The sequence below is a fragment of the Lactuca sativa genome, chromosome 9, assembly GCF_002870075.4.
Source record: "Lactuca sativa cultivar Salinas chromosome 9, Lsat_Salinas_v11, whole genome shotgun sequence".
Classification (NCBI taxonomy): domain Eukaryota; kingdom Viridiplantae; phylum Streptophyta; class Magnoliopsida; order Asterales; family Asteraceae; genus Lactuca; species Lactuca sativa.
Window position 1 is genome coordinate 106,884,093 of NC_056631.2, and position 21,717 is coordinate 106,905,809.

The window sequence follows — 21,717 nt, forward strand, 5'->3', positions numbered from 1 at the left end:
TATCATAATTTTAAATGTTTAAAAAAATATATTATTTATAGATTTACTTATTTTCAAATTAAATTTGTATTTAATGTTTCATAATAGAAAATAAAATATCATATACAAAAAATAGAATCCATTGCATAAATTTAATGTCATACTAATAATCATTCCATGGAAAGATAAAAAAAATCAATAGAAGTTGTAACAAAAATTTACAAACTAATAGTTCTAATAACCTAATGTGTGCCTCACTGTAAACAAAATTTGTGCTGATTTTTTTAAATGTGTGCCTCACTTGTCTCCACTCTCCCTTAGTAACACTGCTCATTGACTCTAAAAAGATGAACTTGCTCAAAGTATCTATATTGCCTGCAAAAAAAACATAACTACAAAATAAGTGTGAAGATGGATTATTACAGTGTAAGAGAAGTAAAGAACCTTGAGCTTCCTCCAATGGGACTCATGGGTAGTCAGACTTGATACACTTTGCAACACGTATATCTCCCAATGCAAGATAAACATTAAGGTAATGGGGAACAACATCACCTAAAATCATATAATATTTATATACCCCTAGACTAGATAGAGTTTTGCTACAAATAGCAACCTACTTTATTTAGTCTGTTTACTAAACCAATGTATGGGAATGGAACCTGCTTTACTTTGCTCTCTTATGGTATTTGAACAGGATTAGGATTGGCTGTGTTTGCTATATTTTGGTAGAAGGCATTCATTCATTCATTCTCATGTGTTTTGCACATAGAAGACATTAGATTTAGATGAGAGCTTTTTGGGTTTGGATGATAGACTAAAACTTAATAAATGAATGAATGAATGAGGATGACCTTTAATCTAAACTAAAGAGCTGCATCGGTATTTCGGGAAACAAGCCTAGCAAGTGGAAGCATCTTAGCAATTTCAGCACGTGGAACCTCAAGCCTCATTCTCCAGTGACCCATAGAAGATATCACACTCCTTAAATGACCAGCCATTGCTCTTCTTAATAAGTTCCCTTTTCCTGTTTCATTTCCAGCTTGTGACCCGGGAAACACGTATTCGCCTTGAAGCTCATACTAGCTATTGCTTTGTTCCAAAACAACCTTCTCAACAGTTATCTGAACCAAACTAACATTAAACTATCAAAGGGAAACTAAATATATAACTATTATTTGAAACAAAACATCTGATTTAACTCAACTACTAACCACATCCCTGCTCCATCTAGCAGCCAAGTCTAGAGCTTCGCCTAACACACCGCTGAACCTTGGATGTAACAAAGAAAAGATTCCATGGCCCCTTCTTTTCTGGAAATTAAGTTGCACTTCTACTTGAAACAAAAGGAACAAATATACCACTTAAAACTTGCTAGATACAATCAACAAATTTACCAACCAACAAAAACCCACCCAACTAATCCTACTTAACACTACAATCCTCCAACCATTCTCTACCAAGTGTTACTAAAGTGTTGACTAGACACACAATAAGGGAATGAAATTGACCACTAAAAATAACCAAAAAGAAAAAGGATAAAGAAGCAACTAGTTTCTTATTTTCCGATCAATTGCGTGTGTGTCCGGTCCGGATAAATGATGTTTAAACTTTTTCACTTTGGGAGAGGAAAGGAGGACGAAATACATTGAAATGATTATTACCTGCTGAAGGAATAAGAGCTGCTGCAGCAGCTGCAAATTTTGAAATGAACACATAAATGGTAAGAAAAAATCACGACAAATTCTTATACAAACCAAAAGAAAACGTTGTTGTATTAACCTACCAACCTTAACTTGGATATCTCTTTTCTTGTTTATAAAACTTTTTTTGATGAAAAGTTAGAAATGGTAAAGTTGTCAAAGTCACATTTTAAATCCCAAATCAATTGACAAAAGATACAACAAACCAAACAGAAACATAAAAAAGAATGAAATTGAAATTCTTCCCATTTCTGCCAACCAAAGGCAGAATAGATTGGAATTCCTTCAAATTCCAATTCCTTTGACAGATTCCAGATCCTTCTAAACAATCAGTCCGTAGCATAAAATTTAGAGTGGTTAGAGGCTGTTATTGTTAGTATAGTTATGAAGTCATCAGCTGCTACCATTAAAATTAGAGTGGTGGCCAGAAACACAACTCAGTTACTGTGTTTTTGTTTTGGAAAAAGCACAATAAATATTGGAGGGAGGGAGGGAATGGGCTTTCTGCACTATTTATTTAAGAAGGAATTTAATTTAATAGATGTAAGTGCTACATGACACTGAATCCCTTACTATATCATAAGATAAAAAAATTAATGCTTCTTTCATCCCAATTATTTGGAAGCATGATGATCTAAACATATATATGTATAGATGCTTAGGGAAAATAATTTATTTGTTTAGTTTCTACACTTGCAGTATATATGATGACATGCTAAATTGGTTCAGACTTGTACATATATAAGACCAGCTAAAGATGAGGAAATTCCAAACCCCTACATAGAAGAGTACCGATAACCCTCCTCTTGTCTAGATAGATATCTATAATTGTGTCTGTCTAGATTTCTTTGAATACGCCTTTCTTTTTTAGTAGTATTAATTGACTCATGAATGTTCAGCTAAATGAATCCACACGATGTTAGCAGTACAAAATCCTTGATATTTTGCAAAAATGATGTATGATGTAACCCTAAACCCTGAGTTGGAAAACATGGTAGAATGTTGTTCTTCAGTATGAGGAAATAGGTTGTTATTTTATATTACTCCTTCAAGTTCAGTTAGTTATTGTTTCTCTTTCCTATGGCTATGGCTGATGGCATCAGTTGGTCAGGCTATTGTTTTCACAGTGCATTTCCGCAAACAAGTGCCAAGTAGCCCCTCTTTCTTTCGTTGTACACAACTACAAATTAGTCGATGGTTGAAATAAAAATACTATGACTTATCTATAATTTTCAGATTGAGTTTTCAACTGAGAAAGAAAAGAATTCTAATCCAAAGCCACCCACCACCCCAATCCAATTACTGATCTCTTAAACCTTATTTTCAATTGGGTTTTCAATTGAGAAAGAAAAGAATTTTATTACTACATAACACAAAAAATTTGTGTAGGCAACTTAAGAAACAAGTCACAAATCTTATTTTTCGAGTAATATTTGCAGCCCCTGTGGTATTGACAAGCTCAACCTCTAACTCCACCAAAACTTTTGACCTACACCCCAATAATAAGAAAAAACTGAAGAGGGATACCAATGTAAGCAAAAAAATCCATGAAAGTATGTTGCTATTAAACTTCAGGAAAAATGAAGCATTAAGCCCTAAAAGGCTGAATAATAGTGCAATATTTTGAAAGAATTCATGGGTACCATTGTTCCTTAAGGGAATCTGACCTCTAAGCCCTGCTCATCGAATAGAATATCAAAAGGATCAAGATTGGGTTTCCTACTAAATTAGAAAACTAAATCAAATATATTAAGAATGGTGCATAAAAATTAAAAAGAAAGTCAAAGTCAGAGGGTAATAGAAAAAAAAGTCAAAATGCCAATTACCTTCTCAAAGGGGCGATTTTTCTCAGCTCTTTCACACCCACCATAGCAGAGATTCTATCAGGAGCTAATTCACCATCAAAAAGCCAATTACCTTCTCAAAGGCATTTGAAAGACTATTTGAATCATCAACATAAAACAATCCCACCAACATCAACATAAAAAACTCCAGTTGCTCTGTGCTTGAATCTGCTAGGATACTGTCACCCTGAGAAAAGAAAAAGAAATGACTAAAATGCCCTTTTGTCCTAAATATAGTGCACATAACACATGTCAATGGATAACCACATAGGTTCTTATTCAGCAAGATAAAGCAATTCACAATCCTGTAACACAATAAAAAAATAAGTAATCCTCAACAATTGTAAATAACTACAATTTATGTTGCAATTTCTCTCGAAAACAGAAATAATTAGCAATGATATAGGAAATAGAACTCAACTAGAACCGCGGAAGATAGAAAAATGTATCTCATACACTCTAGGAAGTATGAATGAACAAACCAATCTGTACTACCAGCATTAGTGGCAACAACAGGTGATGATGCCCCAGCAGAACTGATAAGAATTATGGATGAATTCAATGGTCAATCAATCATTTTTGGTATGGAATTTGTAATTTGTAAGTAGTCTACAATAGCCATTAAAGTATTATGGATTATTAATCATATATCTCCTTGTTCATAGCATTCAAAGATCGACTAACGGGAATGTCAAAATGCCTCTCCAATTTTGGAATCCCGGATTTAAATTCCAAATAGACTTCAAACTTGAGTTCCAAATACGACAATTAAGATGCACCAGAACAATATTGATGCTTTGATTCATACCCCCAATTTTGCAAGGTACTGTTTGCCCATCTTAAAAACATGTTTAGTCAGAGAGCATCGAGAAACAACGCCAAGACCAGTCTCACAGATTCGTTTCAGGTCACCTACATTAAAGTTTAAAATTGCAAACAAAAACTAAAGCATTAAACAATTTTTTCCATTTGAATGAACCAATCTTAAAAAATAACAAAAACTGGTTTCTTTTCAACCAAAATTGGTAAAAATTTATCATTTTTCCCATTTATCTTCTTGTTTTGGTTTTCATGACACCATAACACATATGAATGTAAAAAGGTTTGATGAAACAAGGTACTAACCCCATCGATTCCAATTTGTGATCCATATTCGATACCATATATGACTTTGATAAAAACCTAATGTACACATGAAGAGATGAAACTGAAACGGAAACGGATGCATATTTCAACATCAGATGTTGGTTGTTTCGTCCCATCTTTTTTCTTGAAACCTATCATCATAACTCTTGGAAATAAGATCGACTTACAGTGGACCCCTAATTTATGGAATCGATTGAAGTTTTCTCAACAGAGAAACATTATTCAACAGAAAAGGGAGAATGTAGATGAAATATCGAGAGAGAGAGAGAGAGAGAGAGAGAGAGAATAAAGATGGTCGAGAATGAGCGACCATCAACTTACCTGATGGGAGGAACAACGAAGACAACTTGCATGTTGATTTGTGGAAGAGGAAAGGCTACCTATACCTTAAACGATGCGACCTATATTGGGCTTCACTAGTTCATAGATGGCGACAAGGATAAGTCACAATGCCCTTAATCTCCTTGTAAGTTTGACATAAGCATAATGTAACGATCCCTAAATCATATTTTTGTCAGCGTGAGGAGTCGTAAATGGTTGGCTCTTAAACGAAGGCTTGTAAAATTGATCAGTCGTTGCAGTCTCGGTGAGGTGAGATGAGCTCGAGGTCGCCAGTGGGAAGAGTCGAGAGGAGGTCTCCGGAGGTAAGAAGTGAGCGGAAGTGAGCATATGTAACGAACTTTGCAGTGAGCATCCTTTTGAAAAAAACCCTAGATCCCTTACGATTTTGTTATAAGACGAACAGTACGCGCAGTCTGAGGCTAGAGGAGGCAACAATGATTGGAGGCGGCGAATGTGGGTGAGGGCCGGGGTGGAGACGAGGGAGAACAAGGTGGGGGTTTAAAAAATTTGGGGATTTCATTTTCCTTTAAGGAGACCCGCGTTTCTTTAAAAAAAATATAAAACAACATTCACAGATGACGCACTTGTGCCCTCCGTGTTTTTTATTTTTTCACACGAGACACTAATTTAAGGGCACGCAATAATGCGTGAACTAAATCCTTAAATTTTTTGAAGAGAGGACACTTTTTTAATGTCACTCTCTTTTACGTAATATAAATCAACGAGTATCGTAGGTTGCGTGTCGTAAAAAGCTCTTTTTCTTGTAGTGCTCACAGACTCGTTCCATTTGTAAATCTTTTTTAAATACTTAAATTTTCTCTCATCCACTTTGTACCCTCAAACGCTTTTACTGACCTTGTTACCTTAGAACTTGTTAACTATTTTTTAAGTTTTCGCAGTTGGCCTTACATGACATTTATTATTATCTAAAAATTCTGTTCTTTCCTTAAGTCAATATTCATTTCTTTAAATACCTTAAACTTGTATCAGTAACTCCTATGTATAGAGGTACATTCTAATTCTTTTCAAGAATTTTAATCATTTCTAGATACTTTACTAACATCCGACAGACAATTTCCACATATCTTTATTCATTCTTCATACTTCATAAGTTACATCATTCTATAGTCATGGACACATGACCTATAACACTTAGTTCTCAAGTTCTCAACATTTTAATAATCCTACAGGTATGGACTCAAAATTATTGGAAACTTAAGTAGTCTATCAAGTTTTTTTTTCAACTTAACATACTACATTACTTCCATGTTATGACCGAATTGCATGGACCATCATGTTGAATCTCTTATTTTCTTGATAATTTTTTTTCTCATTATTATAATTGGATAATATGCATTTGTGTTAGTTCTATATGAATTTGAATTCCACATCACGAATCTCCGGATCAAATAGTGTAATGTAATGTCAACTTCACAACCGAATCCTTCTATATCTTGTTGCATCTTTCCTTCCTCACACATATGTGTACATTTATTTTGTAACCTTAGGTCATTAAGTCCATGTACTTTTGCACTTTACATTGTAATTTGACTTAACTGCTCAACTTATCCATACTACTAACCTTTGTGATATGGCTCTAGGGGACCGATTTCTTTTTTCTTTTTGAATACCTAATCTTTCTTCACACTTTTTTGTTGTACCACAGTATAATAACGATCTATATCAACATTACTATGTCTGATGAAATACATGCCAAAATAAAACTAATAGTTATTCTCTGATTGAATGTTAGACACACATGGACTCCATAATTTTGTATCTCATATTCATTTGCAATGTCCATTCTTCAAACAATCATACTAACTTTTATTGACTTTAAGTCCTCACATTTTGGGAGTTACACTTCGTGTACTAATATTTGTACCTTATATATCTTCTTGCATTTCACATTTTACTTAGCTCTTGTCTAAGTTTTGACATTTTTTAGTCTTAATAATAAGTTTCATCATACTCAAGGAAGTTATTATCTCACTACATCCATTTATTGTTAGGCACACAAACTTGCAAAAAGGGATCGCATGCTTTCTTACCATTAAGGGGTCTTCCCTTACCAATTTAGTACATTAGGGATATGTGCTTTAACAAATGAACATATCATTGATAGATTCTTTTTACTAATTTGCACCTTTTCCCAAACATCATGAAATATGTTAGAGTATTTCCTACAAAATTATTTTTCTTTTTCTTTCAAGCTATTCTTGTTCTCACAAAATACTAAGAAGTATTTCATAACACATTATATATAAGTTAAGTATCACAACTTTCCATCTTCTAGTTTAAACAACATACCTTTACTTTAGCCGATCCTTAACAACTATATTTTTCATTTATCTTCATTACTCACTCTTGGAATCATAATTCCCATTCGTTTTGAGTCATTCTCTTCCCTACATACCCACCTACCATTAGGCTTCTCTTAAATTTGGTACTCCAAAGACAATATACTAATATCTTGATCAACTATAGGCTCATTCGATGAACCTAATACGACGTTGTTAATTTACATCTGATAGGTTCATATTATTTACTTCTTTTTATAGTTTAGTTTAGAATATTTCATTTTATTTTTAGTTAATCATTATGCATATTTTTCCTTTTCTTATTTTTCTATCTATGTTTGATAGTTTCTAGTCATTGAGTATAATTTTAGACTTTTAGAAGACTAGCATGGAGCAGGGACGTTCGATGATTGCGGAACTCAAACAGACTTAAATATTATGGACTCTTGGGCTTGGTGATTTTTGGAGATGGTACAAAATAGACTTGTTGGTGAATGGAGGATTGAAGAAAATATAGGCATTGGACTAAAAGAAGATGGATGCAACAATTGACTTTTTGGACTTGGTTGATCAAGTGGGTGGTCAAGCTATTGTCGATTAAAAAGAGGCAAATTAGACCGATTTTGGATGCAATCTTGTAGACTCTTAGGCTTACAATCTAATGGAGAAGAACTAGACTAGTGGACTAATGCAATATAGGCCCAAGAAGCGAAAATGCCCCAATCTCGGCCAATTCATGTGGCATCTTTAGAAGGAAGGCTAAAATGTCACACGGCCAGCGTGACGTCCTCTTGTACGAATTTTTTTTAGATTTTACATATGGCTACTATTTAAGGAAGGTTGATATGGTTCTTTTGGGATATCTTGGATCCAAAATTTTGAGAGAATTCGATGCACTTTAGGAGGGTTTTAGAGCTTGAAGAATACTTGAAGATTGCAGGTTTCTTTTATCTTTTTCATCTTGGAATATTTTGTATTTCTAAAATATTTTTAGTTTGATTAAACTTAGCCATGTTTAGCTAAGCTAGTATTGGTTGATATTGTAACATCTGCAAATTTGGGCTAGACGTTTAAGGTATAATAATAATAATAATAATAAATTTTATTGAAGAAATAATATCATTGAATGGAGTGATTGTTCTTAATACACGTTACGAGCTAATAAGTATTTATCGTATAGACATTATATAGACAAATATAAGGAGTATATAATATTTGTTGGAAAATCTTAATATAAAAATTATCGTTAAGCGATAAAATAACATTAAAAATAAAAGATTATTTAGGACAAATAATCTAAACGAAAGTCATAGAGACCGTAACCAAACGCACGTGGATATAAAGAATGCGTAAATCTGATTTTGTATGAGAAATTTATATTTTTTCGAAGTTTCAAATTCAACCCTATACGACTAAGTGCATCATAAAATATGAATTGGAGGTAGGTTACTTATTAGCCTATGTAATCTAAATGAAAGTTGTAGTAATCGAAATTATGAAAGTATGCATATAAAAAATGTCTAAATCAGATTTCATATGAGGAAGTATTTATTTTTCTAAGTTTCAGTGTGACACAATACAATAGTGTGCGACATAGAAATCGAAATTAAAATCGGTTGATTGTAAGCCAAAATACTATAAACGAGAGTTGAAGATCTCATAAATATGAACTCGTCGATATAGAGATAGTCAAACGGATTTCGTATGAAGGAGTTATAATTTTCATTCAAATTTTAACAGTGTAATGTCTATAAAAGTATGAATTTAAAATAGAATGAGAATTATCTTTTAAGATCTAATGGAAAGTTATAGTACTCGGAAATACCTACGTGTGGATATAAAGAACGTAGAAAATAGAGCTCGTATGCGAGAGTTATAAATTTGTGAAGATACGCAATTTTACCCAAATCTTATGCCATGTGTCAGCACCTCAGGTGAAGCCTTGCTGCTTACACAACACCACGGCGTGGGAAGCCCCTAAAAAAATCTATAAATAGATGATTCTGTTTCGTTCTTTCTACACATTCACTCTATAACTTCATTTCTCTCTAAACATACAATTTTCTAAGTTTTCGAGGTTTTGGGGGTATTTTAGCAAGTCTTTGAGGCACCAGAGAGCCCGACAAAATTAAGTTTTGGAGTTGAAGTTCTGCCAAGGATGTGTCTGGTTTTGCGCTAATAAACCTATAACTTGATTTATGCTTATGATATATTAAGTATAACTTATATTTATGTTTATAGTCGTTATTATGAACTTATAAATAAGATTTAACAATAATACCAATTATTATACTGATCTATCTACTTATAAGAGTGATGTCTAGGCTAGATATATGAGGTGTTTAAAGTGGACTGTCCACACAATATATCTCTATATATCAAACGTATCCTACCTCGGATACGATCTTACCTGGTTGTTCCTTGTCAGTTATAACTCAGTATTCTTTTAGGATCGTTGATAAATCTGAGAAAAAAATTATAATGATTAAACTTTTTAAATTCAAACGAATACTAAAGGTTAGTAATATTCAAGTTTAGGTCGTTTTAAACGGAAATTTGAAGTGTCAGTCAAAGAGCAAACTTTCCCATGAGTCTTTCCGCTAGATCAGGGGAGTGTCTAGTTACTTTCATAAACATGTTTTTAATACAAGTATTTATTAAAAGTATTCAATATATTTTGAAAGTTTATACGTGAATCAATTACTTATTTTCAGGAATACGTGTTAAATTTATATTTGATAATATACATTGTTTGAGCTAGATGTGGCTGTATATGTGTTAAGTGTATATATGGTATTATTAAATGATAATATTAAAGAAAAATATTATTACTTAAAAGATTAATATGTATGAAATACTTGATATTTTCTGTTAAATATATAAATAAGAGAAGGGTTTCGAAAATTGGTTGAAAGCATGTAATTATACCCAGTATTTTAAAGATATTACGTAGGCAGAAAATTTGTGTTAGAAGTTGATTACGAATATTGTAATCTTGTTTAGTTATACCCTAAGGCTTAAAGAGGATGCTTAGTTTAACTAAGTTTAGATATTGGGTAACATTATATTGAGGGTGTGTGTGAGATGAGAACGAAGAGTAGAACTCTGTTCGATGAAACTCATTATTTGGTGGGATACTGGTGCATACATGAGTACTATCTTTATATTCCTCCCTCCTCTTTTTATACATCTAGAAAATGTGTTTCTATATTATAAATCTAGAAATCTATTCATAACTAGAACGAAAGTTACACTTTAGCCCCCGATTTCTAGAATTTATAATATTTAACTCCTTAGATAATACTCTAATAAATTATTACAGATTTAGGGCTAACATAAAAATATAAAAATACATATCTGGGTTTTAGGTTTATTTATTTATTTACTTATTTATTTATGTACTTATTTTTTATATATATTTTTTTTATTTTAAACGGGATGTTACAATGTCAATATTAGTCTGTTACTTGCTTTCATCTATTTTTGGAGTTGGTTATCGTTAATCAATGTGGGATTTAAAGATTTTTAAAGATATGTATTTGATATTGCTTAATTTTAATGTAAAGATAAACATCAAAATTTGACGTCGTTCAATTTTTATTATACATCTTGTTTTCAATTTGTTCATATAAGGATAGATTAAATTAATCTCCAATGAATTTTGGAGTGTTTAGTATATTGGTGTTTAGTATACTAAAGACAATAGTACATGATACAAATAATTCAAATACAACAATATGCCTATCAATTAGGAGTAATCAAAATTAATCAATCTTATCGTTAATAACACCCCCCCCCCCCCCCCCACATCAAGCTAGAAGGTGGTGTTGGATGAACACTTAACTTGGACATGAAGTGCTCAATTAAAGGTCTTGGAATACTTTTAGTAAAGAGATATGCCACTATAGGTGTAAGTGGAATAGAGCGAGTAAGTAGCTTGATGGAGGTGACCAACTCTCTCACGAAATGATAACCAATATCAATGAGTTCGGAATGCTTGTGGGCAACAAAATTTTGACTAAGAAATATTGCACTCTTGTTGTCAGAATATCGACATGGCGTAGGATAGATAGGGATATGAAGTTCTTGTAAGTGATGAGTAATCCAAATGATGCCATGTTTGAAATAGACCTATATTCTAATTCACAACTCGAACAAGACACAGTAGGTTGCTTCTTAACACTCCATAAGACAATATTACGACCAAGAAAGATAGAATATCCATAGGTTGAGCGGCATATCTCAATACAATGTACCCGGTCAGCATCAGAGTAGCAAATGAGACGAATAACTAAAAAACGTTGGTAATAAAGACCAAAGGATAAAGTCCCTTCAAATATCATAGAATGAGCTTGACTTCCTGAAAGTGAGCTCTGGTAGGTGCATGCAAGAACTGACTAACATGATTTACTACGTAGGATATGTCAGGACAAGTGATAGTGAGGTTTTGTAGCGCACCCATTAGAGAACGATAGAGAGTTTTGTGTTAACACGGGCAACCATGACTGCTTAACGCCTCAGAGGTAGAGAGAGCAATATAGACTAGTTTTCCATCCAATAAGCCAGCTCTAGATAGAATGTCTAAGTCATATTTAGATCGATTATGAAACAATCCATTTGTAGTGTGAACAACCTCCATTCCCGAGAAGTAGCTGAGTTTGCCAAGATCCTTAATAACAAATTCTTGATGTAAACTAGCAATAAATGTTGCAATAACCGCCTGATCATTTACTGTTAAGATTATGTCATCAACATAAACAAGAAGAAATAGAGTGTTGGAGCCTCGTTTAAAAATGAATAGAGAAGGGTCGGCACGACTAGAAGTGAAACCAAATTGGATGAACACTCCGGGTAGTGCGTTCTCATTTCTTCTTCAGCCTCCCATGTCCATTCAGACCCCTTCCGATGCTGCCACTGCACCTTTACCAGCTGAATTACCTTGTTCCTCAAGGTCTTGGTCTTTCGCTCCAAAATTGCTATCGGTTTCTCGATATAATTCAAGCCGCTATCGACCTGGATATCCTCCAAGGGAACGACCGCTGTCTCGTCCACTAAACACTTCCTCAACTGCGACACGTGGAAGGTGTTGTGTATCAAACTGAGCTCCTCCGGAAGATCTAACCGATAAGCAACCCGACCCACCCGGGCCGAAACCCTGAAAGGACCAATAAATCTGGGGCCCAATTTGCCCCTCTTCCGGAACCTGATGACACCTTTCCAAGGTGAGACTTTCAGGAGAACCATATCTCCCACCTGGAACTCCAAGTCTGAACGCCTCCTGTCGGCGTAGCTCTTCTGCCGACTCTGCGCAGTCTGCAGTCTACTACGGACCTGCTGGATCAGCTCCGTCGTCTTGAGCACCACTTCGGTGCTCCCCATGACCCGCTGACCGACCTCGCCCCAACAAATCGGGGTCCTGCACTTCCTGCCATATAACATCTCAAAAGGAGGTCGATCAATGCTCGCATGATAACTGTTGTTATACGAAAATTCCGCTAAGGGAAGATACGTATCCCAACAGCCCCCAAAGTCCAGAACACATGCCCTAAGCATGTCCTCGAGAGTCTGAATCGTCCTCTCACTCTGCCCGTCAGTCTGAGGATGGAAAGCGGTGCTGAAATGGAGACGAGTACCCATCTCGTCGTGAAACCGCTTCCAAAATCTGGACGTGAAGCGAACATCTCGGTCTGACACCACCGATACCGGCACTCCATGACGTGCCACAATCTCTCGCACATAGATATCGGCTAACCTTTCCGCTGATATGCTCTCCTGGATCGGAATAAAATGGGCACTCTTCGTCAATCGATCCACCACTACCCATATCGAATCTACTCCACGTGCGGTCCTGGGAAGTTTGGTGATAAAATCCATGGTGATGTCCTCCCACTTCCACACGGGAATATCCAACGGCTGCATCTTGCCGTGAGGTCTCTGGTGCTCCGCCTTGACCTTCCGGCAGGTCAAGCACCTCTCAACGTACCAAGCGACGTCCCGCTTCATGCAGGGCCACCAATAATCAGGTCGAAGATCTCGATACATCTTCGTCGCCCCTGGATGGATAGAAAATCGAGACTTATGAGCCTCGTCCATCAATATCTGCCGTACCCCACCCCAGTACGGTACCCACACCCTACCATGAAGCGTCATCAAACCCCGGCTGTCGTAGTCGAACGAAGCTACTCGACCCACTATCCTCTCGTACTTCTGCCTTTCCTCCTTGAGACCCTCCATCTGAGCCTCCTTGATCCGCTCCAACAGAGGAGTGATTACCGTCATCCTCATACACAAATCCCTGATAGGGGCCGCCGACACCTTGCGGCTCAGGGCATCGGCCACCACGTTGGCCTTCCCTGGATGATACAGGATCTCACAGTCATAGTCCTTCAGCACGTCCAACCATCTCCTCTGTCTCATATTCAAACTCGGCTGATCCATAAGGTATCGTAAACTCTTGTGGTCCGTGTAGATAGTACAGCGGACCCCATACAGGTAATGCCTCCATATCTTGAGAACAAATACAACTGCCCCCAGCTCCAAATCGTGGGTAGGATAATTAGCCTCGTGAGGCTTCAACTGTCTCGAAGCATAAGCCACCACATGGCCTCGCTGCATCAACACTGCTCCCATACCGGTGATCGAAGCATCACAATAGACCATGAAATCCTCAACACCCTCTGGCAAGGTAAGGATCGGAGCCTCGCACAATCTCTGCCTGAGAGTCTCGAACGCCGCCTGCTGCTCAGGCCCCCAACGAAAAACTACCGACTTCTTGGTTAGTCGGGTGAGCGGCACTGCTATCTTGGAGAAATCCTGAATAAACCTCCGATAATACCCTGCCAATCCTAGGAAGCTCCGAATCTCAGATGGAGACCTCGGGACCTCCCACTGCATCACGGCCTCAATCTTGGCCGGGTCAACCAAAATACCCTTCTGATTAACGAGATGCCCAAGAAACTGCACCTCGCGTAACCAGAACTCGCACTCGGAGAACTTAGCGAACAGTCTCTCCCTCCTCAAAGTCTCCAACACCTCCCGCAGGTGCTCCTCGTGCTGTTCCTGCGTCTTGGAATACACCAAGATGTCATCGATGAACACTATCACTGACCGATCCAGCATCGGTCTACACACGCGGTTCATGAGATCCATGAACGCGGCTGGGGCATTGGTGAGCCCAAATGGCATCACCACAAACTCATAATGACCATACTGGGTCCTGAAAGCAGTCTTCTGTACATCCTCATCCCTGACCCTCATCTGGTGGTAACCGGAGCGTAGGTCGATCTTGGAGAACCAAGACGCTCCCTGGAGCTGATCGAACAAGTCATCTATCCTCGGAAGTGGGTAACGGTTCTTCACCGTTACCTTGTTCAACTCCCGGTAGTCAATACACATCCGATGCGACCCGTCTTTCTTCCTCACAAATAAGATCGGCGCTCCCCAAGGCGAACTGCTCGGTCGAATGAAACCCTTGTCTAACAGCTCCTGAAGCTGTGTAGACAACTCCTGCATCTCAGGGGGAGCAAGTCGATATGGTGCTTTGGCTATCGGAGCCGCACCAGGAACCAGGTCGATCCTGAACTCAACCTGCCTCTCAGGAGGTATCCCCGGCAAATCCTCGGGAAACACATCCGGGTAATCTCGAACAATAGGAACATCATCGATCGTCGTCTTGCCCTTATCCCGGGCATCCAAGACGTAGGCTACATAACCGGCGCAACCCTGCTGAACGTAGCGCCTCGCCCTAGCGGCCGAGCAGAAGGTCAATCCTCGCTGGGGCCTCTCGCCCTGAACCACTATCTCTCCCCCACTGGGAGTGCGAACCCTCACTAGCTGAAGCTCACAGTCAATCACCGCCCCGTTGGGGCTTAGCCAATCCATTCCCACAATAACTTTATTCCCGCGCAGGGGAATCGGGACCAAATCCACTGAAAACTGCTCCTCAAATATCTGAAGGGAACACCCTCTATATACTTTGTCGACCCTCACGGTCCTATCATCTGCTATCTCCACCTCTAACGGACAATCCAGTTTCCCTGGAGCTCTACTGAACCTCTTGCTAAGCGCAAGAGATACGAATGATCGGGTAGCCCCCGAATCGAATAATACCAAAGCAGAAATGCCGTTCACAGAGAACGACCCTGAATAAAACATACAACCATAAGCAACATTTAATCAACAATAATAAAGAGATAAAAGGGAAGATACATACCCGTCACCACATCAGGAGTCGCTCGCGCCTCCTCTGCTGTCATCTGAAATGCCCTGCTCTTCGCCACCGGCGCATCAGCTCGGCCCTGACGGCCATCCGTGATCCTCAAGGTAGCAGGGGCGGGTGCATGCACCTTCCCTGCTGCAGCTAAACTGGGACACTGGGACCTTTTGTGTCCCCTCTGATTGCACTGAAAGCAAATCAGATCCGATGCTGTAACCGTAGTGGCAGGGGCCGTACAATCCCTACTTAAATGCCCAATCCGACCGCACTTGTAGCAGCCGGAACTCCCTGCCTTGCACGCTCCCTCGTGCAATCTCCCACACTTGCCACATCGACCGTGGCTCTGCTGACTCCTAGGTCTGTGATCTGAAACCTTGGGCTTTTTGCCCACACTGCCTGCACCCGAAACCGCCTCCGGTTTCCTCTTCCTCTCCATCTCGAGATCAATCTCCCTCTCTCTGGCTCTAGCAATCATGTCGTCCAGTGTTTTGCAGTTGGACCGGCTCACAAACATACGAATGTCGCTCCGCAACATCTCGTGATAACGGGCCTTCTTCATCTCCTCGTCTGCTGCATACTGAGGAACAAGAAGGGCCCGCTCCCTGAACTTGGTGGTGATCTCCGCCACTGTCTCGGTAGTCTGGGTAAGATCCTGGAACTCCCTGGCTAACTGTTGCACCTCAATGACCGGTGCGAACTCCGCTCTGAACCTGGTAGAAAAATCAGCCCAGGTCATGGCATCCAATGCCGCATCATCCCCGATGGTATGTCCTACCTCCTCCCACCAGTCACGTGCCCTGTCCTTCAGGAGACAGGACGCCAATCTGACCTTGTCCCCCTCGGGACATCTGCTAGTGCGGAATGCGTTGGCCACATCCGCCAACCACCTGGTACTCGCTATGGGGTCCCGTGCCCCGTGGTAGTCAGGAGCCCCGCACGCCCTGAACTCCCTGAAAGTGAGTGTGCGCGACCCCATCATGGCCGCCATCTCAGTACGGAAGGTACTCAGTCTCTCATCCATCATCTCCAAAATGCCCTCCTTGATCGAACCGAAGATCACAGGAGTCTGCTCAAGTATGATGCGAGTAATCTCAGAAGAAAGGAACTCTCTGGTCTGCTCATCCATCCGTCCGACCTCCGGGTCGGATCCCGATCCTGATCCTCCTTCGGCATCTGAACTGCCGGCTGCTGGCCTCAGACGCAAAACTACCATTCTGAAACATATCATAACAACATCAGAACATTGAAATATTTCAAGGGATCATAATACGACTACTAGCTTCCTGGTCTAATCTTGGCCTTCCTTGATTCGAGTACGGATCCTCTGTTTCCAGTAGTATGGGCCCCTACTACCTTCCACATCTATCCGTACTTTCCTCAAGAACTGCCTCGACTTCCCCAAGTCGCTTCTACCGCTGCTATTTTCTGCTACCCTCACCCTAGGCTTGCCCTAGAGAAAACTCGAGCTCAATACGACTGGTCCTCAGCTGTTGTAGGTCTCCTTGCACTGCCAGTTAGCCATCACCTGAACACCATCACATGTGATGAGGATCGGATAATCCTTCAAGTAAAAGATCTGTTCCTACAACGGTTGGACTCAAACAAGAGCTGCGCAGTAGGGCCAGTTCCAGCACTCTGGGATTATTCAAACCTGATTACATGTGGTGTGACGTGTCCACCTAATGGCTAACTCCCATTACTCGAATCCCACTAAGCACAAAGCAAGCAGCATTCGGACAAGGGAAACAGACTCACGCAAGCTATTCTTATAACAAGAAATTGCACTATCATAGGATGCTAAGCTCACGCTATCAGACATAACCTAAACAGGCTATCCTACTGCTGTCTACTCAATTCTAGCATGCAATATTCATAGAGCTGTAACACATAAGCAGGCACATAAGGCATCCTCCTACACCCTTAGTCCTATTCTAGCATGCTGTTCTACTGAACTGAAATTGAACAAATAACTTGTATGGGTAATTTGGGAGTACTTACTTGAGCTCGGTTGACCGCATGCACACACCTCTATCTTAAAACAATTCTTTTCCTCCTAAGTGTTTTCAAAATTCTTTTGTAAAAACATTTTAAAAATCTTTTATTTCCCCTTAGTTTGAGTTCAGATACACCCGAGAGTGTATCCGAATCCCTCAAACCAGGGCTCTGATACCAACTTGTAACAATCCAAAAATACAACCCAAAAAAAATTGTTTTTAATATAATCAAAACTGCAATCAGAGCATCATATAATAAAACCATACGTGATGTATTCCAAAACATAGTAAAATACTGTGCGGAAAAACTGTATCATGCTACATCAGATCAAACATCTAAATCAATCCCAGGCTAAAGCTGAGGCGGTGGTGTGTGCGATGCCGTCATCCAGAGCTCTTCCCTTTGCTTGCGGAAGTACCTGAAACCAAAACTGAAACTGTAAGCACGAAGCTTAGTGAGCTCCCCCAAACTACCACATACCATACAATAACACATAAACACATATTGGGCCTTGCCCACTGCATCGGGCCGAAACCCGGAAACTGCATCGGACCAAAGTCCGGAACTGGCTGGGACCTTGTCCCCTGCATCGGACCGAAGTCCGGAACTAACTGCATCGGACCGAAGTCCGGAACTGACTGCATCGGACCGAGTCCGGAACTGACTGGGACCGTGTCCCCTGCATCGGACCGAGGTCCGGGACTGACTGCACATAGCATAGCATATCATAACCATTTATATTGCATACTGCATCGGGCCGTGGCCCGGAACATAAACACATACACATAGCACACAAAACATGTCTGAACCACGAAGGCATCAAACATACGAACTACTACATCGGACCGAAGTCCGGAACTACTATTAACTGGACGGGCCGGCATTGTGGCCTTAGACCCGTCCCTACGGAAAGGAGACTCACCTCGTAAGCTAGCGGATGAGTGTGCGGCTCGGAAAGCTAACGGCTGCTGCTCCTGAATCTCCTCGGCTACAAATCCATAAACACACTCAATCAATCACTAGCACTATACTCAGGGTAAAATGACCCTTTTACCCTTGGTCAAAGTTGACTTACTCAGGGCTGACTCGCCGAGTCGGGATACCCGACTCGCCGAGTCCTAGATTCTCCGCTCAACTCTTACATGCTGTTACTCGTCGAGTGTGGCATCGACTCGACGGGTACCCTCTGGATCCAAGAACTCAGATGATCTTCATCCGACTCGCCGAGTCAGATGAACAGACTCGACGAGTTGTTCTTAATCCTTAAGGAGATTGCCTTGGACTCGCCGAGTTGTATGAACAACTCGCCGAGTCCCTCCATTACTGAGTCTACTCTTAACTCGCTGAGTCCACTCCCTAACTCACCTAGTCCACTCGACACTGAAGAAACTGGAGAACTCGGGACCCGCGACGTGACTCGTCGAGTCGTTCTTCCGACTCGCCGAGTCGCCGCCATGCAACATATTTTTACTCGATTTCTCTTGAATCCAACACATGCAAATGATAGATCTAGGTCCATTAAGCTGTTTTACCACGTAAAGTTTCCAACTTTACGTGCACCACTACACGAATGAGGGAAATAAGGCTAAAATATGCACAATAAGGGTAGATCCATGGCTAATAAGCAATGTAACCCCAAAAAGACAGTGGATCTGGACTCTTCAACACCCCAACACTCAGATCCATAGGTGTTTCGGCTTAATAGTACAATCAAGCAAGCATAAAGCTTGGAACAAGCATCAAATAGCCCTTAAAAGAGCTCTAATGGAAGTTTAAGCATGAAACCAGAAGAGGACTCCGAAAATACCTGAATAAGTTCACACTTGACCTTGGATCTTGGCACAAGAGCTCGTTTCCTTGCTTCCTTCTTCTTCTCCTTCTTCACTCCTTCACCAAAATGGAATAAGATCACTTATAAGCTCACAAGAGGAAGGTTTAGGGTTTCTCACAGTGCTCACAGGGGAAAGTGACGAGATGGAGGCTATAATGGGGTTTAAATAGTGAGCAAACCCGGGGAGTTAGGGTTTCACCCAGACGGATGGACTCGCCGAGTCCAGGATATGGACTCGTCGAGTCGCCGGCTCCCGCGTGCCCAAGATGCGCGACCCGACTCGGCGAGTCAGGCTAGAACTCGCCGAGTCCCTCTTGAAAACTTAGCCCAAAACAAATTAATTAACATACCGGAAACGGGTCGTTACATTTATATTCATAAATTAATATTTCTTATATTCCGTCATGCCGGTACGCCAAAATTATTTGCGGAAAAAATAAATGATTGGCTGAAAGTAATTTCCTCATTCTCAACTTTTTATATTTTTCTCAATGGAGCTTATATATATATATATATATATATATATATATATATATATATATAGAGAGAGAGAGAGAGAGAGAGAGAGAGAGAGAGTGAGAGAGAGAGAGAGCTAGGTTAAGGTGTTTAATGTATCTATTGTATTATTGTATGCATAAATGTGGGCCAATCAAAATTTAAAATATAAATAAATAATTAAATAAATAAGGATAAATAGGTAATTTGATAATCAGTTTCCACAAATAATATCCTATAATTATGGTAACTATTGACTTTAGCCTCCTAGGTTTTCTCCATCGGCTTTTTAAAACCACCACCTATTCGATCCTAACCATTGCTACCGATGTTGAAGGGCACAACACAACCATAATTACCGTCATCACCGACGATCCTCCACCACTCGTCGCCTTCATCCACCAATGTCGGCCAACATGCGGAATCAACTGCTAGGCTCGATCTGAGACGAGCAGATGCAATTGCACTGTGAAGAGGCATCATGGATTCAACCATTCCCAATGCCCCAACAATCCTGAAGAATAACACCACAATGTTTAAATCGATTTTGCAGAATTTAGAAATAGGGTTGGTTATAGTGCGTGGTTCGGTGTGTTTTTTTGTATGTGTAATCGGTAAAGCATCTACCTTGAAGCTGCACGAGGGAGTGTTCTTGTAGATGACAAAAATGGAGAAATAGGTACATGTTTTGGGGCTAGGGTTATTGAAATTATGGTGGTTTGAGATGCGGTTGTTCGCATACCAGACATTAACGTTGATCTGCTTGCAGATGCCATTGCGCTGTGAAGAGGCATCATTGAGGATATGAGTGCAAGCCCAGATTTTCAATATCGAATCTTAGATCGTTCACAGGTAAGAAGTTTGCAATATCTTAATTTTGACTTTTCTGTTTGACCATTCAATGGCGAATATCCTTAGATCAATCCAGTTAAATTCAAAACCTGATTTCATTCGCTCCGATTATCACACTACCAACTGCGAATTCAATACCATTTGTTCCAATTGTAATCACTATTCTGATTTTGACTTCTTATTGATTGACAATCCAAATTGAGATACAATGCAGTTCATGCGTTCATCATCTGTTCATCATAGGACTTTGAGATTTGCTTTCAACAAACATATGTGCAAGAATATTTTTATTGACTTTAACAACTTCTTGTAGAATAACCATAGAAAGGTAAGAATGTTATGATCTTTTTCTTCTCGGTTTTATTATATAACAAGTGGAGAATGTTCTAATCCATTGTTTTGATAAAAATTCAGTGTTGTGTTGATGGGTTTTGGGTTTAATTGTTCTTGATAGAAATGGATGAATGGAATGGATTTCTGGGGTTAATATTTTACAGGAAATCGTTTATTTTGCTTGACAGAATTCGATGTGGTGTTTATTTCTTGAAATTGCCATGAAAAGAAGATTAAGCAATAATAATGAGTGGTTGTATTTCTCATTTCCAGGTATACATGAAATCAAGAACAAGAATGTTCTTGTTTTCTTGGCTGGGAACGAAATGAGAGATATCAAAGCAAAACATGGTACATATGAAACTTACAACATTCTAATGCAATGGAGTCTTGAATTCTGATTCGGTCAGAATAGAATCTCGAAGATGAATATTGTATGGGATGAATATGAACAATGACCATCAATCTTACAAAAAGAATGGATTATTCTAACAGAACAACATACAATATAATGAAGAAAATATATGTAATAGTATATTCTGGTAGAATGATTTATATATTGTGTTTTTTTTGCTCATATATGAATGTGGCAGCAGTTGTTGGTGGTGGAGGTGGCGGTGACTGGCGGTAGATGATGGCGAAGGTGGTCGTAGTGTAGGTGGTAGCGACGGTGGTTAGCAGTGGA

The 21,717-nt window shown here is 39.4% G+C and overlaps 1 protein-coding gene and 1 long non-coding RNA gene across 5 annotated transcripts; both read right to left on the bottom strand.

Annotated features, from left to right (window-relative positions):
* Positions 1–222: 222 nt before the first annotated feature.
* Positions 223–5,550, bottom strand: LOC128128781 (uncharacterized). Of its 4 annotated transcripts, none has more exons than XR_008226815.1 (4): positions 3,506–5,550; positions 1,641–1,670; positions 831–1,309; positions 223–354 (listed from the first exon to the last, which is right to left on the bottom strand). It is a non-coding gene; the product is annotated as an uncharacterized LOC128128781 (long non-coding RNA). The 4 variants fall into 4 exon arrangements; XR_008226813.1 differs by having other exon boundaries at positions 248–1,309; positions 3,506–4,800; positions 4,991–5,550; XR_008226814.1 differs by having other exon boundaries at positions 249–1,309; positions 3,506–4,435; positions 4,649–5,550.
* Positions 5,551–20,159: 14,609 nt separating this feature from the next.
* LOC128129073 (uncharacterized) lies at positions 20,160–20,623 on the bottom strand. The gene is made up of 2 exons (XM_052767769.1): positions 20,475–20,623; positions 20,160–20,361 (listed from the first exon to the last, which is right to left on the bottom strand). Exons 1-2 carry the CDS (start codon positions 20,621–20,623, stop codon positions 20,160–20,162), a joined length of 351 nt encoding a protein of 116 aa, XP_052623729.1.
* Positions 20,624–21,717: the final 1,094 nt, after the last annotated feature.